Here is a 17,757-nt window from a genome sequence, read left to right on the forward strand (position 1 = left end):
CTAGCGTGCCTGTGGGAAATTATTGATTCTATAAATTTTCCCACTATGGAGGTTAGGCTTATTGGTCTATAGTTCGAATCTAAGGACCTGTCACCTGCTTTGAAAATAGGTATCACATAGGCTTACTAAGTTCCATCTTGTAATCTGGAAAACAACTCGTCAGGTCCCGGGGACTTATTTTGTTTCAGTTTATTTATGTTTTATAACCATGTCCATCGTGACAGTGATATTACTTAATTTAAATACTTCAGGAATTGAATAATTGTTAATTGCTGGAATCTCCTTTATATTTGTTTAATTAAGGATTGAAAAAAAAATGGTAATTAAATAGATAACTGAAGATTCAGCTGTCCTATCAGATCCTCAAAGAGTATTTGATAACGCTGGTTCCTCCTTATGGAAATTAAAAGAAAAGTCAATGACAACATAAGATAAAAAATTTTATTAATAAGAAAAAATAGCGTGGATTAGTGTGGACGGTTACAAAGCCATGGCTTGCTTTTGCAGTGTTTTAAAAATTGAGGTTGAAGAGTTGAAGGAGGAAGTCTTGCTTCTCCAAGAGGAAATTAGGAGGCTGAAGGTTCACCTCAGTAGGTTTGGGAGCGAGTGTGAGGTGGATGATATGGTGGAGGGGAATGAGGCTACCAGCAGCGAGGTGCAGTCTGTCTCTCGCTGCGAGGAAGCTGTAGGTGGGGAGGTAGCAACGGCTACCAGCAGTGAGGTGCAGTCCAGCACCTGCTACAAGTGGCAAGTGGTTCCCAGTAATGGGAAGAGCATCAAGATAAGGAAGGTTAAGAGAGAAAATTTGAAGGTAGGAAATCGCTTCTCTGTTCTTCAGGATGAGTGTACTTCAGTGGCCAGTGAAGGTAAAGGTACTACTTCCCCTGCAAATAGAGTTAAGTGCATCCTTGTGGTTGGTGACTCACAGGTAAGATATATGGACCATGCTTTCTGTAATAGGAATAAGAAGGTAAGAGAGTGTGCGTCCCTGGAGCTGGTGTTAGTGACATAGTCAACAGGTTGGATAATGTCACGTCAGGTAATGGGAACAAGCCTATTATCTGTCTCAGTGCTGGTGGAAATGACATTGGGAAGGGTAGAAGAGAAGAGCTGCTAGATAAGTACAGGTCAGCTATAGATTTAATTAAGTCTAAGGGAGGGGTCCCAGTCATATGTAGCATCTTGCCTAGTAGGGGAGTGGGCAATGAATGGTTGTCTAGGGAAATTGGTGTAACTTGCTGGCTAGACAGATACTGCAAGGAACTAGCAATCCCATTCATTGACAACTGGGACAACTTTTATGGCAAACATGATATGTATGCAAGGGATGGGGTGCATCTCTCTGGGGCAGGGGTGGTAGCACTTGAAAATTCAATCAAGAGGGCCATTGCTGAAATGCCTAGGATTTTAAACTGATAGAAGACAGAGGTATAGGTGTGAGTAGGAAACAGTCAGGTTGCAACACTAGGGTTGAAAACAGTAAATGTGTAAAATACATTCATCATGAGGTTATGAGTAAAGACAGCAGAGGGCAGCAAGGGACTAGCTCCCTTACTATACTAATAGCAGGAGTGTAAGAAATAACATAGATGAGCTAAGATTAATTGCAAGTGCAGGAAACAGATATTGCTATAACAGAGACCTGGCACAATCTGAAAGATAGAGAGATACCTTCTGAATATCACATACAAGGCTATAAATTATTCCACACTGACAGGGTCAACAGGAAGGGTGGTGGAGTAGCGATGTATGTCAGAGACAATTTAAATTGTTGTGTTAGACAAGATATAAAATTAGAAGCGTCAGCCACTGAATCTGTTTGGTTACAGCTTCTCGAGGGCTGTGAAAAACTATTTTTGGGTGTGATTTACAGGGCCCCAAATCTTGATAGGGAGTGCAGTAAGCTTCTATGGGATGAAATTCGTAAGGCATATACATACGAAGATGTTGTGATAATGAGAGATTTCAACTATAGACAGATTGACTGGAGCAATTTGACAGGAAATTTAGAGTCAAGTGGCTTTCTTGATACAATTCAGGATTGTTTTTTAAAACAATTTGTGACAGAACCAACTAGAGGAAATAACCTGCTTGACTTGGTTCTTGCCAGCAGGAAAATGCTAATTTATAATCTTGAGGTTAATGATGAGCTTGGGGAAAGTGATCACGAATCACTCAGTTTTAATATATCATGGAATTCCCCTAATAATGGCAATCAAGTCTCTGTCCCTGACTTCTGCTTAGCTGATTTCATAGGACTGAAAAATTACTTGGGTGGACTGAACTGGAATGACCTGAGTATGGGTCAGATAGGTGGTGATGATTGTTGACATGACGTTTTCCAGGGCATAGTTGTAGCTGCTCAGACATCTAATGTTCCAAATAGGGAAATCAGATCAATCAAAAATTATCCTAAATGGATGAACAGTAGATTAAAACATCTCATTGGTCAAAAGAGAGGCATATATAGGCAAATCAAAAGAGGAGAGGGGCAATTAAGAAATCAATATATTCAGTTAAAGATAGAAATAAAAAAAAGGGAATAAGAAAAGCAGAAAGATTATGAGGTTGAAGTTACATGAGAATCGAAGACTAACCCAAAAGGATTCTTTCAGGTATACAGAAGTAAGATCAGGGACAAGATAGGCCCACTCAGAAGTTACTCAGGTCAGCTCATGGACAGTGATAAGGAAATGTGTAGAATTTTTAACACATACTTCCTCTCAGTTTTTACACAGGAAGATACTAGCGATATTCCAGAAATAATAAATTATGTAAAACAGGATGATAATAAACTATGCACGATTAGGGTCACGAGTGACATGGCCCTTAGGCAAATTGATAAATTAAAACCTAACAAATCCCCAGGCCCTGATGAACTGTATGCAAGGGTTCTAAAGGAATGTAAAGAGGAGCTTAGCAAACCTTTGGCTAATCTTTTCAATATATCACTACAGACTGGCATGGTGCCAGATAAGTGGAAAATAGCAAATGTGATACCTATTTTCAAAGCAGGTGACAGGTCCTTAGATTCGAACTATAGACCAATAAGCCTAACCTCCATAGTGGGAAAATTTATAGAATCAATAATTGCCGAGGCAGTTCATAGCCACCTTGAAAAGCATAAATTAATCAACGAATCTCAGCACGGTTTTACAAAGGGGCGTTCCTGCCTTACGAATTTATTAACTTTTTCACTAAGGTATTTGAGGAGGTAGATCATTGTAATGAATATGATATTGTTTATATGGATTTCAGTAAGGCTTTTGACAGGGTCCCACATCAGAGACTATTGAGGAAAATTAAGGAATAGGAGAAATTTTTTTCTGGATAGACGCATGGTTGACAAATAGGCAGCAGAGAGTTTGCATAAATAGGGAGAAATCAGAGTGGGGAAGCGTCACGAGCGGTGTTCCACAGGGGTCAGTGTTGGGCCCCCCTGTTGTTCACAATCTACATAAACGACATAGATGAGGGCATAAAGAGCGACATAAGCAAGTTTGCCGATGACACCAAAATAGGCCGTCGAATTCATTCTGACGAGGACACTAGAGCACTCCAGGAAGATTTGAATAGACTGATGCAGTGGTCGGAGAAGTGGCAGATGCAGTTTAATATAGACAAATGCAAAGTTCTAAATGTTGGACAGGACAATAACCATGCCACATATAAACTAAATAATGTAGATCATAATATTACGGATTACGAAAAAGATTTAGGAGTTCTGGTTAGCAGTAATCTGAAACCAAGACAACAGTGCATAATTGTTCCCAATAAAGCTAACAGAATCCTTCGCTTCATAGCAAGAAGTATAAATAATAGAAGTCCTCAGGTTGTTCAACTCTATATATCCTTGGTTAGGCCTCATTTAGATTATGCTGCCCAGTTCTGGCCACCGTATTACAGAATGGATATAAATGCTCTGGAAAACGTACAGAGGAGGATGACAAAGTTGATCCCATGTATCAGAAATCTTCCCTATGAGGATAGACTGAGGCCCTGAATCTGCACTCTCTAGAAAGGCCTAGAATTAGGGGGATACGATCGAGGTGTATAAATGGAAGACAGGAATAAATAAAGGGGATGTAAATAACGTGCTGAAAATATCTAGCCTAGACAGGACTCGTAGCAATGATTTTAAGTTGGAAAAATTCAGATTCAGGAAGGATATAGGAAAGCACTGGTTTGGTAATAGTGTTGTAGATGAGTGGAACAAACTCCCGAGTACAGTTATAGTGGCTAAGACGTTGTGAAGTTTTAAAAATAGGTTAGATAAATACATGAGTGGGTGTGGGTGTGTGAGAGTTTGACCTGATTAGCTTGTGCTACTAGGTCAGTTGCCGTGTTCCTTCCTTAAGTGAATGTGACCTGACCTGACTAGGTTGGGGCATTGGCTTAAGCCGGTAGGAGACTTGGACCTGCCTCGCATGGGCCAGTAAACCTTCTTTCTTATGTTCTTAAACATAAAATTAATCCTACTTGAAGCAAAGAATGAAAAATGAAATATAAACAATTAGTGACTCAAAGCTAATGTGTACACAATATGTAGTTATGAATGGTGCCATACCGATGTTCTGGACACGTAGCTCTGAATCGTGGTTAGGAACACTAAGCCGTTCTTGATAACGATGGGGAAGGGGTCACAGGTGGACGTGACTTGACACACTGAGTAGACAGTAACCCCAGCACGAATAGAAATTCTGACGAACAGAGATACTGTGATCCTCTGACCACCACAACACTTGTGAAGCAGTTGAGTCGCCAGTAAAGAACCACCATTAAACACTGGTGGAGTTATTACTGGGAGAAGACTGCTAGAATGGTGTGTTGTTGACCGGGTGGTCGGCTGAGAGTGGAAAGGGGACCATTGTAGGTGATGTCAAATTGACAATTCCCTGGGTCGGATGACCCGAGCCTATAATCAAGGCTAAAACAAAGAAATACAAAGTTACACACCAGTCGAATAATCACTCACATAATAAGTGTACGGCTTTTAAAAAAATGGTGAGGATTAAATGTTGCTACACTATGTAAGTCCAAATCAGGACAGGAAGAATTTGCAGCATAAAAACTTAAGAGTGAAGCTCTTATTAAACCCAACTTAATCCAAACACATAATAAATTAAACAGGAGTGGAACGAATATTTGCAGATTTAATGGGAGCCACAAGTCAAGTAACTACAAGGAGTGCAGTCTTTTGGTTCTTCGTAGTTTCTACCTCATCATCCGTCCTCTTGATCCTCAACTTCGTTCCATACTATCTGGCCACTGTCCGGGTTCCTTTCTTGACTCGAGGATTGACAAAATGAGGATTACTACGAATCCTTTTGTTTTCCTCAGTTGCCATATCTTCAACTTAGCCACCCTGAGCTCCTCCTTAAGCTCCTGGTAGAGTTGCTCAATGGAGGACATCTTGGTTCACCTTCAAAGAGAGAACGCTAGACACGTCTTCACAGAAGCAAGGTACACGTCACCACTAAGCAAGGTACACGTCACCACTAAGGTACACGACACCACTAAGCAAGGTACACATCACCACTGAGCAAGGTACACATCACCACTGAGCAAGGTACACGTCACCACTAAGCTAGGTACACATCACCACTAAGCAAGGTACACATCACTACTAAGCAAGGTACACGTCACCACTAAGCAAGGTACACGTCACCACTAAGCAAGGTACACGTCACCACTAAGCAAGGTACACTTCACCACTAAGCAAGGTACACATCACCACTGAGCAAGGTACACGTCACCATTAAGCAAGGTACACGTCACAACTAAGCAAGGTACACGTCACCACTAAGGTACACGTCACCACTAAGGTACACGTCACCTCTAAGCAAGGTACACGTCACCATTGAGCAAGGTACACGTCACCACTAAGCAAGGTACACGTCACCACTAAGCAAGGTACACGTCACCACTAAGCAAGGTACACGTCACCACTAAGGTACACGACACCACTAAGCAAGGTATACGTCACCACTAAGCAAGGTACACATCACCACTGAGCAAGGTACACATCACCACTGAGCAAGGTACACGTCACCACTAAGCAAGGTACACGTCACCACACGTCAGTCTATCTCTTTATAATGCCATGGGTAAAATAATAAACACTGGAAATAATGTACCTAGTCAGAGGAGAAGTACAATAAAGAGAATGTTTTAAATTGACTAATGCAGAATGTATCTTTCACGGAGAATGTTTTGGCTGATAAGTTGTGTATGCTTTTGTACAGGCTGTTGTACACGATATTGTACAGGCTGCTACACAGGCTGTTATATAGGCTGTTAAACATGCTGTTACATAGGTTGTTAAACAGGCTGCTACACTGGCTGTTATATAGGCTGTTAAACAGGCTGCTATATACGTTAAACAGGATGTTATATAGGCTGTTAAACAGGCTGCTATATAGGCTGTTATATAGGCTGTTATATAGGTTTGTTAAACAGGCTGTTATATAGGCTGTTTAACAGGTTTTACTGTTTTTTGTAGAGAGCGTAACTAGTTTCTTGTAGTTCAAGTTATATACAGGAAGGATGAAAATTTAGACAAATGTGAAACATCTGTTATCTTTGTTGTAGACGTTCCGACATCCAGTGGCTTTATCAATACAGATTCAAACATGAATGGAAGAGAGTAGAACGGTACACAAAAGATGAGGAACCATCAGGCTAGCGGCCTGAGGAACCACCAGGCTAGCGGCCTGAGGAACTACCAGGCTAGCGGCCTGAGGAACCACCAGGCTAGCGGCCTGAGGAACTACCAGGCTAGCGGCCTGAGGAACCACCAGGCTAGCGGCCTGAGGAACTACCAGGCTAGCGGCCTGAGGAACCACCAGGCTAGCGGCCTGAGGAACCACCAGGCTAGCGGCCTGAGGAACCACCAGGCTAGCGGCCTGAGGAACCACCAGGCTAGCGGCCTGAGGAGCCACCAGGCTAGCGGCCTGAGGAACCACCAGGCTAGCGGCCTGAGGAACCACCAGGCTAGCGGCCTGAGGAACCACCAGGCTAGCGGCCTGAGGAACCACCAGGCTAGCGGCCTGAGGAACCACCAGGCTAGCGGCCTGAGGAGCCACCAGGCTAGCGGCCTGAGGAACCACCAGGCTAGCGGCCTGAGGAACCACCAGGCTAGCGGCCTGAGGAACCACCAGGCTAGCGGCCTGAGGAACCACCAGGCTAGCGGCCTGAGGAACCACCAGGCTAGCGGCCTGAGGAACCACCAGGCTAGCGGCCTGAGGAACCACCAGGCTAGCGGCCTGAGGAATCACCAGGCAAGCGGCACGAGGAACCACCAACCACCAGGCTAGCGGCCTGAGGAACCACCAGGCTAGCGGCCTGAGGAACCACCAGGCTAGCGGCCTGAGGAACCACCAGGCTAGCAGCCTGAGGAACCACCAGGCTAGCGGCCTGAGGAACCACCAGGCTAGCGGCCTGAGGAGCCACCAGGCTAGCGGCCTGAGGAACCACCAGGCTAGCGGCCTGAGGAACTACCAGGCTAGCGGCCTGAGGAGCCACCAGGCTAGCTGCCTGAGGAGCCACCAGGCTAGCGGCCTGAGGAACTACCAGGCTAGCGGCCTGAGGAACTACCAGGCTAGCGGCCTGAGGAACCACCAGGCTAGCGGCCTGAGGAACCACCAGGCTAGCGGCCTGAGGAGCCACCAGGCTAGCGGCCTGAGGAACCACCAGGCTAGCGGCCTGAGTAGCCATCAGGCTAGCGGCCTGAGGAGCCACCAGACTAGCAGCCTGAGGAACCACCAGGCTAGCAGCCTGAGGAACCACCAGGCTAGCGGCCTGAGGAACCACCAGGCTAGCGGCCTGAGGAACCACCAGGCTAGCGGCCTGAGGAACCACCAGGCTAGCGGCCTGAGGAACCACCAGGCTAGCGGCCTGAGGAACCACCAGGCTAGCGGCCTGAGGAACCACCAGGCTAGCGGCCTGAGGAACCACCAGGCTAGCGGCCTGAGGAACCACCAGGCTAGCGGCCTGAGGAACCACCAGGCTAGCGGCCTGAGGAACCACCAGGTTAGCGGCCTGAGGAACCACCAGGCTAGCAGCCTGAGGAACCACCAGGCTAGCGGCCTGAGGAACCACCAGGCTAGCGGCTTGAGGAACCACCAGGCTAGCGGCCTGAGGAACCACCAGGCTAGCGGCCTGAGGAACCACCAGGCTAGCGGCCTGAGGAACCACCAGGCTAGCGGCATGAGGAACCACCAGGCTAGCGGCCTGAGGAACCACCAGGCTAGCGGCATGAGGAACCACCAGGCTTGTTTGAGTTTGTCAAATGGAAATTTAGGAAGACAAGTGATCATCCTAGCTTGACGTGCCATTGCAGCGTGAGCAAGAAAAAAATTATGAAGAAATTTAGAGAAACCGGCTAGTCGGACTTCAGTCCTGGTGGTGGGAAGTACAGTAACAGTGATTTCTAATTATGACTTCGAGGTAAGATGGGATTTACTGCTAAAGCTCCTTTGCTGTGGGGATAAGTTAATTGTATCTGAATCCTCCCTATCTGAAGCCTCGAAGTTCAAATGATGGAACACCTGACTTGTAATAATGTTAGAATTACCGAAGATATCTTAAAATAACACAGGTGCAACTAATGTGACATTCTATTGTGACAATGTTTTGCCCTCCAGGAGCTTTGTCATAAACCATTCCACGGGCGGAGACAGAACCCGCGATCAGAGAGCCTCAAAACTCCAGACCGTCGCGTTAGCCACTGGACCAACTAGCCACAATAAGATTCGTCCAACTAGGTATATTTCTACGCCATAGGAAGGTTAGCATAGGCACCACTGACCACAAATGCATCTGTGGGTGCTTGATTCTTTGTAGGACTGAGTTGTCCCGTGGGTTAGAGTGCCATGTGATTTTCGCTCACCATGAGGCGGGCCAAAACGACATTGGTTCGACTCCTCGGCTAGTCACAGTGATGTTATTGATTAAATAACACTCGTTCATGGTTACAATAATATATATATATATATATATATATATATATATATATATATATATATATATATATATATATATATATATATGTGTGTGTGTGTGTGTGTGTGTGTGTGTGTGTGTGTGTGTGTGTGTGTTATCTAAGTTAATGTGTTTATGGTGTTATATTGCAGTGACCGCGTGTAAATGCGCCCCAGCGTGCATGCAGTGTGTTGGCAACCTCAAACTTAACAGCACACAAATATCCAGTTGTGCTCCAGCTACAGGTGAGTAAGTCCACACCCTCACCTGACACAGGTGAGTAACTCCACACCCTCACCTGGCACAGGTGAGTAAGTCCACACCCTCACCTGACACAGGTGAGTAACTCCACACCCTCACCTGGCACAGGTGAGTAACTCCACACCCTCACCTGGCACAGGTGAGTAACTCCACACCCTCACCTGGCACAGGTGAGTAACTCCACACCCTCACCTGGCACAGGTGAGTAACTCCACACCCTCACCTGGCACAGGTGAGTAACTCCACACCCTCACCTGGCACAGGTGAGTAACTCCACACCCTCACCTGGCACAGGTGAGTAACTCCACACCCTCACCTGGCACAGGTGAGTAACTCCACACCCTCACCTGGCACAGGTGAGTAACTCCACACCCTCACCTGGCACAGGTGAGTAACTCCACACCCTCACCTGGCACAGGTGAGTAACTCCACACCCTCACCTGGCACAGGTGAGTCACTCCACACCCTCACCTGGCACAGGTGAGTAACTCCACACCCTCACCTGGCACAGGTGAGTAACTCCACACCCTCACCTGGCACAGGTGAGTAACTCCACACCCTCACCTGGCACAGGTGAGTAACTCCACACCCTCACCTGGCACAGGTGAGTAACTCCACACCCTCACCTGGCACAGGTGAGTAACTCCACACCCTCACCTGGCACAGGTGAGTAACTCCACACCCTCACCTGGCACAGGTGAGTAACTCCACACCCTCACCTGGCACAGGTGAGTAACTCCACACCCTCACCTGGCACAGGTGAGTAACTCCACACCCTCACCTGGCACAGGTGAGTAACTCCACACCCTCACCTGGCACAGGTGAGTAACTCCACACCCTCACCTGGCACAGGTGAGTAACTCCACACCCTCACCTGGCACAGGTGAGTAACTCCACACCCTCACCTGGCACAGGTGAGTAACTCCACACCCTCACCTGGCACAGGTGAGTAACTCCACACCCTCACCTGGCACAGGTGAGTAACTCCACACCCTCACCTGGCACAGGTGAGTAACTCCACACCCTCACCTGGCACAGGTGAGTAACTCCACACCCTCACCTGGCACAGGTGAGTAACTCCACACCCTCACCTGGCACAGGTGAGTAACTCCACACCCTCACCTGGCACAGGTGAGTAACTCCACACCCTCACCTGGCACAGGTGAGTAACTCCACACCCTCACCTGGCACAGGTGAGTAACTCCACACCCTCACCTGGCACAGGTGAGTAACTCCACACCCTCACCTGGCACAGGTGAGTAACTCCACACCCTCACCTGGCACAGGTGAGTAACTCCACACCCTCACCTGGCACAGGTGAGTAACTCCACACCCTCACCTGGCACAGGTGAGTAACTCCACACCCTCACCTGGCACAGGTGAGTAACTCCACACCCTCACCTGGCACAGGTGAGTAACTCCACACCCTCACCTGGCACAGGTGAGTAACTCCACACCCTCACCTGACACAGGTGAGTAACTCCACACCCTCACCTGACACAGGTGAGTAACTCCACACCCTCACCTGACACAGGTGAGTAACTCCACACCCTCACCTGACACAGGTGAGTAACTCCACACCCTCACCTGACACAGGTGAGTAACTCCACACCCTCACCTGACACAGGTGAGTAACTCCACACCCTCACCTGACACAGGTGAGTAACTCCACACCCTCACCTGACACAGGTGAGTAACTCCACACCCTCACCTGACACAGGTGAGTAACTCCACACCCTCACCTGACACAGGTGAGTAACTCCACACCCTCACCTGACACAGGTGAGTAACTCCACACCCTCACCTGACACAGGTGAGTAACTCCACACCCTCACCTGACACAGGTGAGTAACTCCACACCCTCACCTGACACAGGTGAGTAACTCCACACCCTCACCTGACACAGGTGAGTAACTCCACACCCTCACCTGACACAGGTGAGTAACTCCACACCCTCACCTGACACAGGTGAGTAACTCCACACCCTCACCTGACACAGGTGAGTAACTCCACACCCTCACCTGACACAGGTGAGTAACTCCACACCCTCACCTGACACAGGTGAGTAACTCCACACCCTCACCTGACACAGGTGAGTAACTCCACACCCTCACCTGACACAGGTGAGTAACTCCACACCCTCACCTGACACAGGTGAGTAATTCCACACCCTCACCTGGCACAGGTGAGTAAGTCCACACCCTCACCTGACACAGGTGAGTAACTCCACACCCTCACCTGGCACAGGTGAGTAAGTCCACACCCTCACCTGGCACAGGTGAGTAACTCCACACCCTCACCTGGCACAGGTGAGTAAGTCCACACCCTCACCTGGCACAGGTGAGTAACTCCACACCCTCACCTGGCACAGGTGAGTAACTCCACACCCTCACCTGGCACAGGTGAGTAACTCCACACCCTCACCTGGCACAGGTGAGTAACTCCACACCCTCACCTGGCACAGGTGAGTAACTCCACACCCTCACCTGGCACAGGTGAGTAACTCCACACCCTCACCTGGCACAGGTGAGTAACTCCACACCCTCACCTGGCACAGGTGAGTAACTCCACACCCTCACCTGGCACAGGTGAGTAACTCCACACCCTCACCTGGCACAGGTGAGTAACTCCACACCCTCACCTGGCACGGGTGAGTGAGTAACTCCACACCCTCACCTGGCACAGGTGAGTAACTCCACACCCTCACCTGGCACAGGTGAGTAACTCCACACCCTCACCTGGCACAGGTGAGTAACTCCACACCCTCACCTGGCACAGGTGAGTAACTCCACACCCTCACCTGGCACAGGTGAGTAACTACCCTCACCTGGCACCACTCCACACCCTCACCTGGCACAGGTGAGTAACTCCACACCCTCACCTGGCACAGGTGAGTAACTCCACACCCTCACCTGGCACAGGTGAGTAACTCCACACCCTCACCTGGCACAGGTGAGTAACTCCACACCCTCACCTGGCACAGGTGAGTAACTCCACACCCTCACCTGGCACAGGTGAGTAACTCCACACCCTCACCTGGCACAGGTGAGTAACTCCACACCCTCACCTGGCACAGGTGAGTCACTCCACACCCTCACCTGGCACAGGTGAGTAACTCCACACCCTCACCTGGCACAGGTGAGTAACTCCACACCCTCACCTGGCACAGGTGAGTAACTCCACACCCTCACCTGGCACAGGTGAGTAACTCCACACCCTCACCTGGCACAGGTGAGTAACTCCACACCCTCACCTGGCACAGGTGAGTAACTCCACACCCTCACCTGGCACAGGTGAGTAACTCCACACCCTCACCTGGCACAGGTGAGTAACTCCACACCCTCACCTGGCACAGGTGAGTAACTCCACACCCTCACCTGGCACAGGTGAGTAACTCCACACCCTCACCTGGCACAGGTGAGTAACTCCACACCCTCACCTGGCACAGGTGAGTAACTCCACACCCTCACCTGGCACAGGTGAGTAACTCCACACCCTCACCTGGCACAGGTGAGTAACTCCACACCCTCACCTGGCACAGGTGAGTAACTCCACACCCTCACCTGGCACAGGTGAGTAACTCCACACCCTCACCTGGCACAGGTGAGTAACTCCACACCCTCACCTGGCACAGGTGAGTAACTCCACACCCTCACCTGGCACAGGTGAGTAACTCCACACCCTCACCTGGCACAGGTGAGTAACTCCACACCCTCACCTGACACAGGTGAGTAACTCCACACCCTCACCTGACACAGGTGAGTAACTCCACACCCTCACCTGACACAGGTGAGTAACTCCACACCCTCACCTGACACAGGTGAGTAACTCCACACCCTCACCTGACACAGGTGAGTAACTCCACACCCTCACCTGACACAGGTGAGTAACTCCACACCCTCACCTGACACAGGTGAGTAACTCCACACCCTCACCTGACACAGGTGAGTAACTCCACACCCTCACCTGACACAGGTGAGTAACTCCACACCCTCACCTGACACAGGTGAGTAACTCCACACCCTCACCTGACACAGGTGAGTAACTCCACACCCTCACCTGACACAGGTGAGTAACTCCACACCCTCACCTGACACAGGTGAGTAACTCCACACCCTCACCTGACACAGGTGAGTAACTCCACACCCTCACCTGACACAGGTGAGTAACTCCACACCCTCACCTGACACAGGTGAGTAACTCCACACCCTCACCTGACACAGGTGAGTAACTCCACACCCTCACCTGACACAGGTGAGTAACTCCACACCCTCACCTGACACAGGTGAGTAACTCCACACCCTCACCTGACACAGGTGAGTAACTCCACACCCTCACCTGACACAGGTGAGTAACTCCACACCCTCACCTGACACAGGTGAGTAACTCCACACCCTCACCTGACACAGGTGAGTAACTCCACACCCTCACCTGACACAGGTGAGTAACTCCACACCCTCACCTGACACAGGTGAGTAACTCCACACCCTCACCTGACACAGGTGAGTAACTCCACACCCTCACCTGACACAGGTGAGTAACTCCACACCCTCACCTGACACAGGTGAGTAACTCCACACCCTCACCTGACACAGGTGAGTAACTCCACACCCTCACCTGACACAGGTGAGTAACTCCACACCTTCACCTGACACAGGTGAGTAACTCCACACCTTCACCTGACACAGGTGAGTAACTCCACATCTTCACCTGACACAGGTGAGTAACTCCACACCTTCACCTGACACAGGTGAGTAACTCCACACCTTCACCTGACACAGGTGAGTAACTCCACATCTTCACCTGACACAGGTGAGTAACTCCACACCTTCACCTGACACAGGTGAGTAACTCCACACCTTCACCTGACACAGGTGAGTAACTCCACACCTTCACCTGACACAGGTGAGTAACTCCACACCTTCACCTGACACAGGTGAGTAACTCCACACCTTCACCTGACACAGGTGAGTAACTCCACACCTTCACCTGACACAGGTGAGTAACTCCACACCTTCACCTGACACAGGTGAGTAACTCCACACCTTCACCTGACACAGGTGAGTAACTCCACACCTTCACCTGACACAGGTGAGTAACTCCACACCTTCACCTGACACAGGTGAGTAACTCCACACCTTCACCTGACACAGGTGTGTAACTCCACACCTTCACCTGACACAGGTGTGTAACTCCACACCTTCACCTGACACAGGTGTGTAACTCCACACCTTCACCTGACATAGGTAACTCCAAACCTTCACCTGACACAGGTGTGTAACTCCACACCTTCACCTGACACAGGTGAGTAACTCCACACCTTCACCTGACGCAGATGAGTAACTAAACACCTTCACCTGACGCAGGTAACTCCACACCTTCACCTGACGCAGATGAGTAACTAAACACCTTCACCTGACACAGGTAACTCCACACCTTCACCTGACACAGGTAACTCCACACCTTCACCTGACACAGGTAACTCCACACCTTCACCTGACACAGGTAACTCCACACCTTCACCTGACACAGGTAACTCCACACCTTCACCTGACACAGGTAACTCCACACCTTCACCTGACACAGGTAACTCCACACCTTCACCTGACACAGGTAGGGGACACTTACATATTGCTATACATCTGCTAGAGTCGCATTTATCATAAACAATTAGAAGGTAAGAATAACATAATGATGATTAAATTGCATAAAAATTTTATTAAAATGGTGGAAATTTTATGTAAATGATATAAAAGACAGTGGTAAGATACATACATTTCTTTTTATTTACAACCTTAAGTAATTTTTGCTGATAAAGAAAGTGTTAATGTATTTATCAATTGTTTTACAGGTTGTGTTTCATCTACAGTCAGCAGCTGTCTCGTCGCTCTTAACTCAAGTGTAAGTAAAGTTACAGCACATTACATATCTCTGGAAACACAGCTTCTGGTAACTCATTTTAGTCTAGTCTTGATTTTTTACCTTATATTAACTCCAGTGATATCTATGCTTAAATATCTTGGTTGTGTCCGTTATCTTTTATATTTTAATGTATGAACCAATGAACGTAGAATGAAGGGAAATATCAACAAAGTGTGTAAGTGGATGATGGGTATAAACAAAGGTGATATTAATAAAGTACTGAAGATGTCGGATCAGGTAAGAACCAGAAATAATGGATTTAAGTTAGATAAATTTATATTTACAAAGGGCATAGTTAAGAGCTGGTTTTCGAACAGAGTTGTGGATGTGTGGAGCAATCTTCCGGGTAGGATGATCGAGGCTAGGGCCTTGGGTGCCTTTAAAAAGAGATTGGGCAGATATACGAGTGGGAGGGGTTGGGTTTGATTGGTGTCGTGGTTTCGGGAGTAAATTCTTGGATAGCTTTGAGTAGTGGTGGTTTTCATAAGGACCTTCTTTGTATGGGCCAGTAGGCCTTATGCAGCGTCCCTCCATTATCATGTTCTTATGTGGGATTTAAAGAATGTCCCAGATGAAATCATAATTGTCTCGAAAAAATACCATCCACACCATGGCATCATTTCTTTTGAAAAATTTCACTATCCATCCCACTGTTCCATCCTACAATGTACCATGGCGTAGCAGCCTCTCCATTTCTGATCCCAATAAGCGTTAGCTTGTCTGGCATCATTATTTGTAATGTTTAACTCGTTAATTCCGTTTAGTAAAGACTTGAAAGTGCCTTGTTTCAATTTTGTGTTATATTTTTGTGATTTAATAAAAACTTTGGAAACCCCTTTCTGTACATCACATGTTTTGTCCTCGTTATATTACTATCACACAATGGTCATATAATCAGTTATTACAAAATTATTATATATGCAGTTGTATACATGTGAGTCAAAGTGTTTGTGAATGATGAATTATTAACAGAAACTTAGTACTGATATGTAAACAGTATCTGTCTACATTTCAAATGAATTTCTAACGAAAATATTCCCTCAGGCTACTGCATGCTTCAGTACAAGTGGGTAGAGGCTACCGTCAGTGTAGTCTCTGCTGCCCACTACCTGTTGACGACCACCTGCACCACTTGACCACTTGTACTGCTTGCTGACGACTACCTGCGCCACTCGACGACCACCTGCGCCATTCGACGATCACCTGCGCCACTTGTTGATGACCACCTGCACCACTTGACCACCTGTACCGCTTGTTGACGACCACCTGCGGCACTCGACGACCACCTGCGCCATTCGACGATCACCTGCGCCACTTGTTGATGACCACCTGCACCACTTGACCACCTACACCACTTGTTGACGACCCAAAGATAATATCTGAATTGTGATTTTGATTTAACAGAGATAAAAAAAACTGAACACGAAGTTAATTTTGAGGACTAGGAAAACAGGTAAGAAAAGGAAACATACGACTTAATAAAAGAATCTGAGGAGTTTGAAAACGATGATCTAAAAGAGGAATTATGAAAATTAAGAGCCGCTAGAATATGATAAAATAACAATTACTGCCACCGAAGCAACAAAGTCGTGAGGGTCAACATTGTCAACATGAACAACAACAACAACAACCCAAAGAAAACATGAAATAACATGAGTTAAATGAACTATTACCAATAGCAGGATAAACAAGAATTACAACAATCAACGCCAGTAGCAGCATGAATATGAGTTGCAACAGTCAATGGCAACTTGCATTACAACAACCATTTCAAAAGAAAAAAAAAAAAAAACAGAATTCCCTTAGAGGACACTTTAAAACATAACCTGTCAGCTCCAGTTTAGTAGTAGCAGCAGCTTCCTTCAGGAATATTTCAGGTTATTCTTTTTACAACACTGATGTATCCGTCACTACAACACTGTGATGAATACGTCACTACAACACTGATGTATCCGTCACTACAACACTGTGATGAATACGTCACTACAACACTGATGTATCCGTCACTACAACACTGATGTATCCGTCACTACAACACTGATGTATCCGTCACTACAACACTGTGATGTATCCATCACTACAACACTGTGATGACATCACTACAACACTGTGATGACTACATCACTACAACACTGTGATGACTACATCACTACAACACTGTGATGACTACATCACTACAACACTGTGATGACTACATCACTACAACACTGTGATGACTACATCACTACAACACTGTGATGACTACATCACTACAACACTGTGATGACATCACTACAACACTGTGATGACTACATCACTACAACACTGACTACATCACTACAACACTGATAAATCCGTCACTTCGACGGGTCACTTCGTAAACATTTCTCTCATAATTCCAATAACTGATCTGCGTCAATCTTTAAATAAATTCGCTTTTAGTTTTATATTTTATTTCTTAATCCTTCTGTGTTTTTGTTTGAATATAAAATTGCTGATTGTGTCATATTTATAGAAAGTAAACAAGCCTAGTAAACAAGCCTACTAAACAAGCCTAGTAAACAAGCCTAGTAAACAAGCCTAGTAAACAAGCCTAGTAAACAAGCCTTTATG

At 47.2% G+C, this 17,757-nt stretch overlaps 1 protein-coding gene across 1 annotated transcript in view; it reads left to right on the forward strand.

The window, feature by feature from the left end:
- Window positions 1–17,589, forward strand: part of LOC138851324 (basic proline-rich protein-like) — a 37,212-nt gene extending 19,623 nt beyond the window's left edge. The window contains exons 3-5 of the mRNA XM_070080348.1: window positions 9,135–9,227; window positions 15,095–15,144; window positions 16,210–17,589. Coding sequence (XP_069936449.1) covers window positions 9,135–9,227; window positions 15,095–15,144; window positions 16,210–16,239 — 173 coding nt within the window. The 3' untranslated portion in view covers window positions 16,240–17,589. The remainder of the gene's footprint in view (window positions 1–9,134; window positions 9,228–15,094; window positions 15,145–16,209) is intronic.
- Window positions 17,590–17,757: the final 168 nt, after the last annotated feature.

This window comes from Cherax quadricarinatus, unplaced genomic scaffold, assembly GCF_038502225.1.
Source record: "Cherax quadricarinatus isolate ZL_2023a unplaced genomic scaffold, ASM3850222v1 Contig336, whole genome shotgun sequence".
In the NCBI taxonomy this organism is placed as follows: domain Eukaryota; kingdom Metazoa; phylum Arthropoda; class Malacostraca; order Decapoda; family Parastacidae; genus Cherax; species Cherax quadricarinatus.